The 13,886-nt window shown below is 51.1% G+C and overlaps 1 protein-coding gene across 1 annotated transcript in view; it reads right to left on the bottom strand.

Annotated features, from left to right (window-relative positions):
* The window catches only part of MAPK8IP2 (mitogen-activated protein kinase 8 interacting protein 2), a 48,557-nt gene extending 37,003 nt beyond the window's left edge, over window positions 1-11,554 (bottom strand). The window contains exon 1 of the mRNA XM_053406561.1: window positions 10,629-11,554. Within this exon, the coding sequence (XP_053262536.1) occupies window positions 10,629-10,693 (65 nt within the window). The 5' untranslated portion in view covers window positions 10,694-11,554. The remainder of the gene's footprint in view (window positions 1-10,628) is intronic.
* Between the last annotated feature and the right edge of the window lie 2,332 nt (window positions 11,555-13,886).

The following is a 13,886-nucleotide window of genomic DNA, read 5'->3' on the forward strand; positions in this document are numbered from 1 at the left end:
AAAATATAAAAATGGATTGAAATCAACAACTTCCTAAGCATCTGGGTAAGTTTGGCTAAAGAAGGTTTTTAGCAGTGCCAAAGAGAGAAGGGTGAAGGTGACTGCCAGATTTCAACAGGCAGGGAGTTCCAAAGTGCAGGTGCTGCCACGCTGAATGATCAGGTTCTTACATATACGGATTGGGCACTATGTGTCACCAGTAAGAATGCCATGCATTCAAGCAGTTGTGTGGGCCACGCATTGAAGCAGTTGTGTGGGCTAGGTTTTTGTTATTTTAAAATCTGCCTAATGCTAAATATCGTATTTTTTGCTCTATAAGACGCACCAGACCATAAAGCACACCTAGTTTTTGGAGGAGGAAAACAAAAAAATATATATATTCTGAATCCCAGAAGCCAGAACAGCAAGAGGGATCGCTGCTTTCGCTGTGCAGCGAAAGCAGCGATCCCTCTTGCTGTTCTGGCTTCTGGGATAGCTGCGCAGCCTGCATTTGCTCCATAACACACACACATTTCCCCTTACTTTTTAGGAGGGGAAAAGTGCATCTTATAGAGCGAAAAATACGGTATGTGCACACCCAGCTAGGCAGGCATAACTTTGAGAGGGTCAGATGTGCAAAAAAAGAAAAGGGGGGGGGGAGAGTGAAATATACAACCAGAAGCCTTCCTACTTATTATTGTAAGTAATGAAATACATAAGCAAGATTAAAGAGTGTTTTTATATGCAGCAACAGCAGCAAGATTATGATTAGCCCAACGATGGAAGCAGAAAGAGATGCCGACAAAAGAAGAGTGGCAGACAAAATTGATGGACTACGCTGAGTTGGCTAAATTAACTGGGGAAATTCAGAACTAGCAAGACCAAACTTTCCTGAAAGACTGGAATAAATTTATGGTATATTTGAAAGACAACTGTAAACAACTGAGATTGCTAGTAGGGTTACAAGAAGTTTTGTAAGGATGATTTTATTAATTATTGCAAAATATAATTTATAATTTTTATTTATGAAAAGGATTTAATAGTATTAACTATAATATCTGTTTAGGGAAGTTTTTAATATTTAATGCTGTATTGTTTTTAACACTCGATTGGGAGCCGCCAAGAGTGGCTGGGGAAACTCAGCCAGATGGGCGGGGTATAAATTAATAATAATAATAATAATAATAATAATAATAATAATGAAATGCAATATCAGAGAGTAAGTTGGAAAACCATCAGCCGAGGAGGATGGAAGCCGTAGGCTAGGGTAGCCAAATGTTTGCTATTTTATATATAAGTCTGAAGTTATTTTTAAAAATATGCGGGAAAATCTATTAAAATTATTATTTTTTAAAAAACGAGATCAGAAATGAACCAGGAAAAGAGTGGAACAAAGACAGACATGTGCACCATCTGGTAAAAAAGGAAAAGAAAAACTAAGCTCTGCCAACAGACGAAGGAAGAAGTCGAGGCGAAGGTGAAAACAAGCAGGTACAGTCCGGCCCCTGGGGAGCAATTTCTCTCTGCTGCCTGCTCTCCACCATTAAGTGTTGCTAGCAACTAATGCAAGGATGTTCTTGGATTCAACTCCTGCAGCACAATATTCCCGGCACGAGCAAAACAGTTCCTAGGGGGCAGACCCCCCGCCATATGCTGAAAGCACATTCAGTGCAGAGGCAAAGCACATGATCTATAGGAAAGGAGAATCCGGCTCAACATTGGGAAGAACTTTCTGAAAGTAAGAGCAGAACGGACTCTCTTGAAAGGCGGCAGACTCCTCACCGCTGGAGATTTTAAAATAGAAGTTGGGGGGTCATCTGTTATGAGTTCTTTAGCTGTGATTCCTACATTGCTGGGGGTTGGACAAAATGATCCTTGGGTGAGGGGTGGTGGTGGTTTGGATCTAATAGAGTATTCTGTTGCTGAACCAACCCGCAGGTTTCTTGGTAAAAGAGTAAAAAAAGGTAAAGGACCCCTGGACGGTTAAGTCCAGTCAAAGGTGACTATGGGGTTGCGGCCAGTGTGGTGTAGTGATTAAGAGTGGTAGACTCATAATCTGGTGAACCGGGTTCGCTTCCCCGCTCCTCCACATGCAGTTGCTGGGTGACCTTGGGCTAGTTACACATCTCTGAAGTCTCTCAGCCCCACTCACCTCACTGAGTGTTTTTTGTGGGGGAGGAAGGGAAAGGAGATTGTTGGCCGCTTTGAGACTCCTTCGGGTAGTGATAAAGCGGGATATCAAATCCAAACTCTTCATCTCGCTTTCAGGCCGAGCGAACCAGCACTTGTCCACGGAAAGTTGTCCATGTCATGTGGCTAGCAGGACTAAACCACTACTGGTGCATGGAGGACCGTGATGAGTGCCAAAGCGCACGGAAATGCTGTTTACCTTCCCGCTGGAGCGGTACCTATTTATCTACTTGCACTTTGACGTGCTTTCAAACTGCTAGGTTGGCAGGAGCTGGGATAGAGCAACGGGAGCTCACCCCGTTACGGGGATTCGAACTGCCGACCTTCCGATCAGCAAGCCCAAGAGGCTCAGTGGTTTAGACCACAGCGCCACCCGCACCCCTTGGTAAAACAGTGACCTTAGCTGGCCACTTAAGTGTCTTCATCAGCATCCCAAAAGAATGGGTTCAATTGGGAAAGCTACAACTAACTGAGGGGGCCTCCCAGGCTACTGGATGGGCCTTTCCTCCACCCTCTTCACCTAGCTGCGAGGTTGGAAAACAATAGCCAGAGAGGTGTGAGAGAGAGAGCGGGATGCAAGCTAGAAGATGGATCCACAAGAGACCCGCATGCTTTGTGCTGGATCCAAAGTTGCGACTGATGGAGAAGCAGTATCTGTTGGGAGGTTAATGCACTGAGACCCCAGTCCTATGCCCAGGTTATATATGTGTGTGTGTGTAGATAAAACCATCTATCCTAAGGACACCACAGTCTCTGCTGACCTTCATTCCAAAGAAGCGCAACCTGGGTATGCGCCTGGAACCCCGGGAGTCTCTCAGCACTTGGAGATCAGGGTGGCGTTTAACCAGGGGACCACCAGCTCCAAAACACAACTCCCTGCTTTCTTCTCCTTCCCTCCTAAGGCCTTTCACCACATGAGTCAGCCCTGGGTCCATTCAGCCATGCCGTTGGCAACCGTGTGAGTTAACCTCCTACCAAGACTCGTAACAGTTCCTTGTGTGAAAAGAGCCAGGAATTATTGCCAGGAATGGATCGCGTGAAGCCTCTGAATGCTTTGCAGAGCTGCGTTCTCAGGGTCCTTTGTCGGAAACTCTGGGTGGCGGGGGCCAGTCGCCATGCGCAGTGTGCATGTACCATTAGATCAGAGGCAGTCCATGTGGTGCATGCCAGGTGTTAGGGTTAGGGTCCCATGAAGCCCCAGAAAAGAGTTCAATTACTCCAGGAAGGCCCCGGATGCTGAGGTTGGATGAACCTGTTTGAAAGTACAGCTCCCATCAACGCACCATGCGGATTGTGACTGATGGGAGTTGTGGTGTTTGACAGTGGAATGCATTGCTGCTGCTGTTGTTGTTGTTGTTGTGTGCTTTTTATTATTTTTATCCCACCTTTTCCCAAGACAGGGACTCAAGGCTGTTTACAGACAAAACAGAAAGAGCTAAAACCATGGAAAATGCAATAATTAAAAAGCAATTTAAGACACACACAATCTGTTAAGGATACAGATAATACCACGGAAGCACCATGGCGCCAGCTCTTTCATTAAAAGCAGCCAGTTCCCCAAAAAACCCATTGAAACAAGAAAGGTCTTAACCTGCTGGCTTTCTTAGGCAGGGAGTTCCAAAGTTGCCTGGGAGCAGTCACCGAGAAGGCCCCTCTCACAATATCCCCACCAAGCAGACCTGTGAGGGTGGCAGGACCAAGAGACGGGCCTCTCCCATCCCTGTCATCTCTATGTAGGCCTGGGAAAGACTCTCCCCGGAGGCTTTGCAGAACATCTTCCAGTCCACAGAGACTGGGGTTAATGAACCTTCTTGAGACTGAGGGCCGCAGTTCCTTCTGGGTAGCCTTGCAGGGGCCACATGGTGGGAGCCAGAAGCAAAAGTGGCAAAGCAACAAATGTGATATTTTTTAAAAAAATCTTTGTATAGTAGACTGGTAAATCTATACACACAAACACACAAACACCCTAAACAGCTCTAACCCCTATCCGGACAAGCAAGAAGCATGATCGGAGGTCGAGGACACATCGCAGCTGTCCCAAATCATGCAACGAGAGTCAAAAGTTGGCCAGTGAGATGCATAGCTTGGGGACAACAGTCCAAAGAAATCTCTGGAGAGACCTGATGGGTCACTACCCTCGCCACCAGTCTGAGGACCGCACGGTCAGTACAGACAGTACAGTGGTACCTTGGTTCTCAAACGCCTTGGTTCTCAAACAACTTGGAACCCAAACACTGCAAACCTGTTACAGAAAGGTAGCCGTGTTGGTCTGCCATAGTCAAAACAAAACAAAATTTTCCTTCCAGTAGCACCTTAAAGACCAACTAAGTTAGTTCTTGGTATGAGCTTTCGTGTGCATGCACACTTCTTCAGATACTGCAAACCTGGATTTTGCGAACCTTTTTCAGAAGCCGAACGTGCTCTGTTTTGAGTGTTACGCTTCCAATTTGAATGTTACGCGGAGGTCTGTCTGTTTTTGCTATTTATTTTGCGTTTTTGCAGCTCTTTTTGTTTTGTTTTTGTGACTGTGTGGAACCCAGATAGATTGTCCGGCTGCAGTACATTGTTTATTGCTTTCATTTTATGGATGAATGGTCTTCTCGTTAGATAGTAAAATCCAGGGGTCAGCAACCTTTTTCAGCAGGGGACCGGTCCACTGTCCCTCAGACCTTGTGGGGGGCTGGACTATATTTTTTGGGGGGAAATGAACGGATTCCTATGCCCCACAAATAACCCAGAAATGCATTTTAAATAAAAGGACACATTCTACTCATGTAAAAACACACTGATTCCCAGACAGTCCATGGGCCGGATTTAGAAGCCGATTGGGCCATATCTGGCCCCCGGGCCTTAGTTTGCCTACCCATGGTAAAATCCATGTTAAACTGCTGTTTTAGGGGGTTTTAAAAGTCTGGAACGGATTAATCCATTTTTCATTACTTTCTATGGGAAAGCACGCCTTGGTTTTGGAACGCCTTGGTTTTGGAACGGACTTCCAGAACGGAATAAGTTTGAGAACCAAGGGACCACTATACTGAAGGAACCAAGGGTCCAGTCTGATAGAAGGCAACCTCCCCATGTTCCCATGCGCCCAGTGCATTCTCAAGATCCCACTCATGGCCATGGGGTGTGACCTTGACTGCTAGTGAGAAGGACCCAGGAGCCATTCCCTCCACAACATGGTGTCAGAAGTGACCGGAAGGGTCTGGTCAACAGAAGTCAGAGGGGCTTGCTTAGCTAGCTGCATGATGAAGGTGGGGGACAGGGAAGCTTCCGACAGGGTTCCCATTTTGTAATTAAGATTCAGAAATATTAAAGGGGGAGAACTGATTTGATATGAAGAGAATCCAAAGGAAGGAGCCCTTGTATTCCAGATAAACACCCACCATCAACTACTTTGTCATTGGACGGTCTTATTGCCCTTTCCATTTATTTCATAAAATTTGCACACCGCACACGGGCAGCCCTCTTCTCCTTCATGAGTTTGCCCAATCCCCTTCTGAGGCCATCTAGGTTGGGCCCCCATAGTTTAACTATGCGCTGCATGAAGAAGGACTTTCTTTTCCCTTGGGATGTGTGTATGTGGGGGGTCCTGCTCTGGCTGCCGGTGCCCCTGGCCCACCAGAACATGGCCGCTATGTGCTGTGCCCACCCATACAGACCCAGCAATGCCTTTATGCTCTCGTGGCTCATGCACCAGGGCACATCTGTGTTCACTTCTGGTTGGGTCTGTCATGCAGCAGAGCCAGCCACAGGCCACAGGTGGGGCAGCACATGGAGATTTGGCCCCACATCCCCAAGCCTGTCTTTTCCATTACTCCTCAGTCTTTGCAGATAATACCCCGCCCATCTGGCTGGGTTTCCGCAGCCACTCTGGGCAGCTTCCAAATGAATATTAAAAACAATACAGCATCAGACATTAAAAACTTCCCTAAACAGGGCCACCTACAGATGTCTTTTAAAAGTAGAATCGTTGTTTATTGCCTTGACATCTGCTGGGAGGGTGTTCCACAGGGTGGGCACCACTACCGAGAAGGCCCTCTGCCTGCTTCCCTGCAACCTCACTTCTCACAAGGAGGGAACCACCAGAAGGCCCTCGGCGCTGGACCTCAGTGTCCGGGCTGGACAATGGGGGTGGAGACGCTCCTTCAGGTATACTGGACTGAGGCCTTTTAGGGCTTTAAAGGTCAGTACTAACACTTTGAATTATGCTCAGAAATGTACTGGGAGCCAAAGATGTTGCCAAAACCTAGTCAGACAAGTTTCGATGCGATGGCATGAACTGGCCACTGAACTATCCTCATCCCAAAAGAATGAGCCATGCTGCAAGAGCTACAACTAAGCGATGGGGCCCTCCAAACTAATGGGTGGGCCTTTTCCCCACACCCTGCCCTCACCCAGCAATAGCTAGAGGAGTGAGTCTGAGCAGAGCTGTGGAGAGGTTGGAAGATGGATACACAGAGACCTGCTTGCTCTGTGCTGGGCCCAAAGCCATGACTAATGGAGAAGTAAGATCTGTTGGGGTGTTAATGCTGTGAACCCCTCTTCCTTAGCCTCAGGCTGTATATATGTGTAGATAAAACCACACAATCTCTGTTGACCTTCTTTCCAAGGAAAGAGAACCTGGGTAACTGCTTCTGGAACTCCTGGAATCTCTCACCCCCAGGAGATTTGGGTGGTGTGTAACAATACTGGCTTACAAAGCCCGACACTGCCTGAAGCCTGGTTACCTGACAGAATGGCTTCTCCTGGGCAGATCTGGGCAAGATCACATTCACCCAGTGCTTTACCAACTGCACTGGCTCCCAGTGGAGTACAGGGCCAGGTTCAAGGTGCTGGTTTTGACCTTTAAGGCTCTATGCGGTCTAGGACCCTCGTACCTACGGGACTACCTCTCCTGGTATGCCCTGCAGAGGATCTTAAGGTCCACAAATAACAACACTTTGGAGGTCCAAGTCGCAAGGTGGTTTCATTGGTCTCAACAAGGGCCAGGGCCTTTTCAGTACTGGCCCCAACTTGGTGGAATGCTCTGCCACAAGAGACTAGGGCCCTGCGGGACTTGACATCTTTCCGCAGGGCCTGCAAGACAGAGCTGTTCCACCTGGCCTTTGGTTTGGACTCAGTCTGACCCTAACGTTTCCCTCCTCTTATGGTTTTGACTTTTAAAATGAGGCTGCATTTTAAATTGCATTTTAACCTGTCCTGTATTTTAAATTGCTTTTTTTTCTTTTTCTTTTTTCCCCTTATTATGTTTTTACTGAAATTTTATTGATGTTGGCTGCCCTGAGCCTGGCTCTGGCCAGGGAGGGTGGGGTATAAATAAAATTTATTATTATTTATTATTATTATTATTTATTATTATTATTATTATTATTATTATTATTATTATTATTATTATTATCTGTCCATTTCTCAGGATCTGCAAGGGAGACTCTCTTAGTTGTTCTGTACAACAATAGCCAAGGTCTACCATAATTTTTGAATTCTGGTGCTGGAGGAGACTCTTGAGAGTCCCATGGACTGCAAGAAGATCCAACCTCTCCATTCTGAAGGAAATCAGCCCTGAGTGCTCACTGGAAGGACAGATCCTGACTCTGAGGCTCCAAGACTTTGGCCACCTCAGGAGAAGAGAAGACTCCCTGGAAAAGACCCTCAGCTGGGAAAGATGGAGGGCACAAGGAGAAGGGGATGACAGAGGACGAGATGGTTGGACAGTGTTCTCGAAGAGACCAGCATGAGTTTGACCAAACTGCGGGAGGCAGTGGAGGACAGAGGTGCCTGGCGTTCTCTGGTCCATGGGGTCACGAAGAGTTGGACACGACTGAATGACTAAACAACAACAGCAGCAGCAGCCATGTGGCAGCATAAAGGAGAGCTTCCTCAGTCGCCAGGCTCAACCCTTGGAACGTCCTCCACTCTGCCTTCTCCTTTCACCTTAAGATGCCCATTGGTTATCTAGCTAGGCTTTTGGTGGACTTCATTGCCGGAGCTGAACTTTATATAAGCTGGCCATGGGGACTGGGGTTGATGGGAGTTGAAGGACAAAACATCTGGAGGGCACCAGGTTAAGGAAGGCTGCTGCTCTCTTAGCCCTCATATGGGGAAGGGGCAGTCTATTCTGCTATGTAAGCTCCTGGAGGTGTTGGAGAAATTAAGTAAGAACCTGCCGGATCAGGCCAAAGGAGGCCAACCGAGTCCAGCATCCTGCCCTCACATTGGCCAACCAAATGCCTGTGGGAAACCAACAAGCAGGATTCGAGCACCAGAACACTCTCCCCTCCCTGTGGTTTCCATCAACTGGGATTCAGAAGCATCGCTACCTTTGACCGTGGAGGCAGAGCAGAGCTATTGTGGCTGGGAGCCAACAATAAATAGCTTTATCCTCCACAAATTTGTTTGATCCTTTTTTAAAGCCACCCCAGTTGGTGGCTCAAGAGGCAGGGAGTTCCACAGTCGCTCCCCAGCACATCCACAAACGTCCATTCCTTTGGTAGGTGCATCCTTTCCCACAATAAGTGAAAAAGTCTCGAAATGTAACTGCCGTTAAAAGGAAGGTCATCGCAGAGCCTGCTTTACCTAGAGAGGGATATGGTGCTCCTTTCACATTTGAGTATGAGAACAGCAGACATCATGAGAGACCCTCTTGCCACCTCCTCCTTCAGAGAAACAGCTGATGAGAGCCATGGGCAGCCAGTCATCTCTCTCCTCAACGTAGTCCATACCTTTTGGCCACCCCACCATCCCCAAATGCTCCCTGTGGGCCCATGTGACAACCGCCAGGGACCCCTGGACATAATCTCTTCCCCTTGACCTGACCTGCGATGGTTGCTGGAGTCCAGCACAGTCCTCACCCGACACAACCTTGGAGGTTGAGGCAAGGAAAAGCATCCCTTGGTTTTTCCCCAGGACCCTCACGCCCGGAAGCTCCATCTCTCCAGCTCTAGAGAGCCCCACAGAACAGACACCAACTCCTAACTTCCTCTCCCTTATTCAGGAAGCCCAAGATTTGCTTCCCCGTCTCCCGGGTGACGCCTCTCCAAGCACTGATGATGGAGAGGTAGGATCTAAAAGCAGCAGCAGCAGCAGCAACCGCGACACATCACTATACCAGCTCTGCAGCAGTTACCAGGGGTTACAAGAGGAACGTGCTGGATCTCCCCGCCCCTGGGGGGAGGCAGCAGGATCCCCTGTGGCATCGCTGCATCAAGGTTGATCTGGCTTCCTGGACTCAAGAGATGGGGGTGGGGAGAGAGTACCTGGCGCCTCCCAGGTACTCTGAACATCACCAATGCTTTTTAGGCCACGATGGTGCCCTGCACACAGTTAGGGACCTCGTTCCCTGATGCAACTCCCCAGGTGTGGGGCCTCACATCAGCCACCTGCCGCCACCTGCCTGTGGAACCAGGTGTGGTTCTTGCCTTATTAGAGCCCTGGGCAGTGGGCACAGCTACTCTTTGGCCTGGCCAGGCCCCGTCCTCTTCCGCACCAGTGCTTTGGGAGGGCAGGAGGCCAAGCCAGGAAGCACCTGTTCCCACTGCCTCCCAGATCCATTTGAAGGAGTCCCATCTCTGCAAATGGGATCCAAGTGGGGACAGGAAGGGAAGAAGGAGATAAAAGCCTGGAGCGTGAGAGAAAGGGGGGGGGAGGTTCGAGGGATGGCTGGGGCTTTGCCAAGGGATCCACTTTGCTTGCAAAGCAGCGGGGCAAGGAGATTAATCAAGCGAAATCTGCTGGGTTTGGCAACAAACACATTAAAGGATTGGATGGATGGGAGGGGGAGGAGAGGGAGGCAGAAAATATGTGGGGGAGCTTGCAAAGCTCTGCACGGTTTTGATCCCAAGGGCACGTTGGGGCGGGGCAGAGGGGGTGGCGGCTTCCAGCGTTGCAGCAGTCTCTGAATTGGGAATTCCCCAAGGGACCCCCCCCAGCCCCCGAAAACAGCAAGGGATGGATCCAATGGGAGGGGTTCTCAGCACGGAAGGGATGCGGCCAGCCCTTTGTAAGGGTAGGCCGTGGGGGGGGCTTTGCCTGGGACCCGAAGCAGGCCCAGAGTCTGGTGGTAGGAGGTATGGGGCCGGCCCAGGCCTCCGGGACGAGGCAGAGCCCAGCAGATGCTCTTCCGAGGGGGGCGAGAGCAGAGAACAGCCAGACTTTGGGGGTATATTTCCCCCTGTCCACTCTGTCTTCCTGAGGTCGAGAGCCTGTCTCTACGTCCTAGAAGGCCTCGGGGGCAAATGTGGGGAGGCCAACCTGACGACACCCCCACCCCCACTCTTTGCAGGGTGAGCTCCCAGCTCTAGATTAAGGCAACCTTCCAGCCCCCAACCTCATCAATCCGGGGTGGGGTTTGATGCCGAGCGGGGGATTCCGCGCCTGCCCGCCCGCCCCCATTCCCCCACCCCCGGGCACCCCGGAGCCCGGGCGGGCGGGGCTGCGCCAAGCGAAGCGCGTCGGCTTACCTGCAGCCCGGCGGGGAGAGCGAATGGAAGGTGGACAGCGAGAACATCTCCGCCCGATCCGCCATCTTCTCCGCGGCGCAGCCGAGCCGGGCTGGGGCTGGGGCTGGCGGGGCGCACGGCAGGGCGAGGCTGGCGGGGGCCGGGCGGGGCGGCGGCGAGGGCCGGGCTGCGCTGGAGCGGGCAGGCGGGCGGGGGCTGTCACTGCGGAGGCTGCTGATGCTGATGCCCGGAGCCGCTCGCCACTGCAGCCATCACGCGCGCTCCGTCCGGCAAGGCCCGAGTAAACAGCGGCCGGGGGGCGGAGGTGGGGGGGCCGCTGGCTGCGGAGAGGAGCGGAGGGAGGCGGCCTGAGCCAATACCCACCAGCCCGGCGCTCTCCGGCTCGACGACGCCGGGGGAGGAGGGGCGAGGCTCAACAGCGCCCCCCCCCATGCAGATGCGGCGCCGCTATAGCAAAGGCGGCGCACGAGGGGCGGGGGGGGGAGGAGAGAAGGACTCGCGCCCTGAGCCTCCGATCCCCGCCTCCCCACAAGACAAAGGAAGGAAGGCTTTGGATGAGCCAGTGCACGGAACTTCTCCTCTCGCCCCCCGCTTTTTGGGAGTTGGGCACCCCACTTAGCAACCTCCCCGCTTCTCCGCCGCCAACCGCTCCGCGCGGAGCCTGGCAAGAGGATGGGGAGCTGTCCGCTGGCTCTGGTGCTGAAACAACGGCCGTAGGGAGCTGTCCGCCTGCCCGGTGCTGAAGTGGGAAGGACGGCGCGCCACCGTGGGCGAAAGGGCAACCTCCGACAGGCCTGGGTCTCCTATGCCTCTATGTACGCAGCGAGGGTCTCCATTCTCCCCAGCGAGGGGAAGGAGCTGAAAAAAGGGGGGTGTCGTACCCCCACCGCCAGGGCTGGGCACTAATTGGTTTCCCCTAGTTTGCCAGCTTCTCCTGGAGAGAGGTAGCAATGTGGGCGTCCCAGCTGCCCCGTGACTCCTCCCCGGAGGCCGGGGGAGGCGGGCGCATTGCCATAGTGATGCAGCCGACGGATAGGGATGTATCTGCAAACCAGCTTCACGCCCCGTGGTTTTCTACATGGGGGTGGGGTATTTTAGGACCAAGCAACTCTTGGAGGAATCTGGGCCAGCCCGGCTGCTGAAGGGACTGGCCTCCTCATGGCAAGAGCCACTGGGTGGCTGTTTGGATGAGAGACATGCTTTATGGCTTCGGGCTCAGTCGTCTTTGCGGGGCTCCCAGGAGCCTCAGGCCACGTCTCCGGGTTGCTAAGGTGGTGTTTGGTGGCTGCAAGGCGGGCAGGCCTTACATCCAGCGAAGGGCACCAGCTGCTCCCTTGAGGCAGCGGATAGGCTGCTCTTGGTGGCGTGACGGACACATGCAATGGCCCACCTGCACCTTATGCCGACCAGCCTCCTCAGCTGCCAACACTGATCTCATCACCGCTCAAATGATAGGGTCATCAGAGCTGTCAGTTTGGATGAAAGACTGGAATGGGATGAGGAGTCTGCCCACACAGCACCCTGTCTCTTCACAGCAGCACCTGATGCTCTAAAGACACCTGGCAGTAGTCACAGAAGCACACACTTCCTCTCATAATAGTATTACTTCAGTGTAAGGAATGTGTACACCAGTCCTCCATAAGGATATGAGGAGAGAGCCTGCAGGGTCAGGGAAAAGGGGGCCCAGCTAGTTGTGGTAAGAATTTTAAAGTCTTCTTGTTGTTATTTAGTCATGTCTGACTCTTCGTGACCCCACGGACCAGAGCACGCCAGGCACTCCTGTCTTCCACTGCCTCCCACAGTTTGGTCAAACTCATGTTGGTAGCTTCAAGAACGCTATCCAACCATCTCGTCTTAGATATATAATAAATGTTCATAAATGTACCAACCAAGCACGTACATAGATCAGCACAGGAAGACCAACCTGAAACCATTTTTGATTCTCAAACTGACCAAATGTTTTCTCTGCAGGGTCAAAGGAAAATGGAAAAGCCTCCCCATTGTCTTTTCCTTCACAAATCCTGTCTTAAGGGTATGTCTGTCTGTGTTTGAAGAGGGTGAGCCTGTGACCTGGCTCAGGTACAGTGGTGCCTCGCAAGACAAAATTAATTCGTTCCGCGAGTTTTTTCGTCTAGCGAATTTTTCGTCTAGCGAATCACAGTTTCCCATAGGAATGCATTGAAAATCAATTAATGCGTTCCTATGGTCAAAAAAAGTCCAAACAAAGCCAAATTTGGTACAACAAGAGTTTATTAAGTGCTCTTTAAAGTCACACATACTGTAAAGAGCATTTCAAAAATTGAAGGAACAATAAATTAAGTTTCTAAACATGACAGAAAAACCTTTAAAAATCAACAAAGTGTACAGTACATTTTCTAAGACTCTGGGGGACAACTCGAAGAAGGTTCCTCTTCCACTCTTTGCTTCTTGCTGAAGAACCTGTCCATGGTCTGCTGCTTCATCCGCCTTTTCAGCACCTCCCTGAAAGGCGACATGACCCTCGTATCAAAAGTGTTCGCAAGGTCATGTGCCATGTGCTTGTCAGGGTGGTGCCGCTGTGCAAAAGCCTGCACCTCCTTCCACTTCTGGCAAATGTCCCTCAGTTCTTTGGAGGACAGCCGTTCCTCAGTTACTTCCTCCTCTTCCAGCGAGGCCTGCTCCTGCGTAGCCTCTGCCTGCAGTTCGACCAGCTCCTGGGTGGTCAGCTCGTGGTCGTGCTCCTCCACCAGCTCGCTGATGTCCTCCTCTGTGACCTCCAGGCCCATGGTCCTCCCCAAGGCAACAATGTCCTGCACCACTGTTGACTCTGGTGCATCAGAGTCACTTGGTGCCACACAGTCCGGCCACAGGCTGCGCCAAGCGCAATTCAAATTTCTCTGGCTGATCCCGTTCCAGGCCGTGGTGATCATCTTCAAGCAGGTGACAATGTCGAAGTGGTCCTTCCAGAATTCCCGCAGGGTGATGGTGGTGCAATCAGTCACCTCGAAGCATCGCCTGAAAAGCTCCTCCAGCCCCTCCCCAACTGTTGCAAACCCCTCCCCAACTGTTCCCCCAGCCCCTCCCCAACTGTTGCAAACCCCTCCCCAACTGTTCCCCCAGTCACCCAGCACACAGAAATTCAAATCCAGAATTTTTTTAAAAAAACAGCAGTGGCCCAATGGTCACAGAAAATCATAAAAATGCAGAAAAAAACCACACAAGCTTCCAGATTCTTGCAAATCCCTCCTCAACTGTTCCCCCAGCCATCCAGCACACAGA

This window comes from Podarcis raffonei, chromosome 10 (genome assembly GCF_027172205.1).
Source record: "Podarcis raffonei isolate rPodRaf1 chromosome 10, rPodRaf1.pri, whole genome shotgun sequence".
Classification (NCBI taxonomy): domain Eukaryota; kingdom Metazoa; phylum Chordata; class Lepidosauria; order Squamata; family Lacertidae; genus Podarcis; species Podarcis raffonei.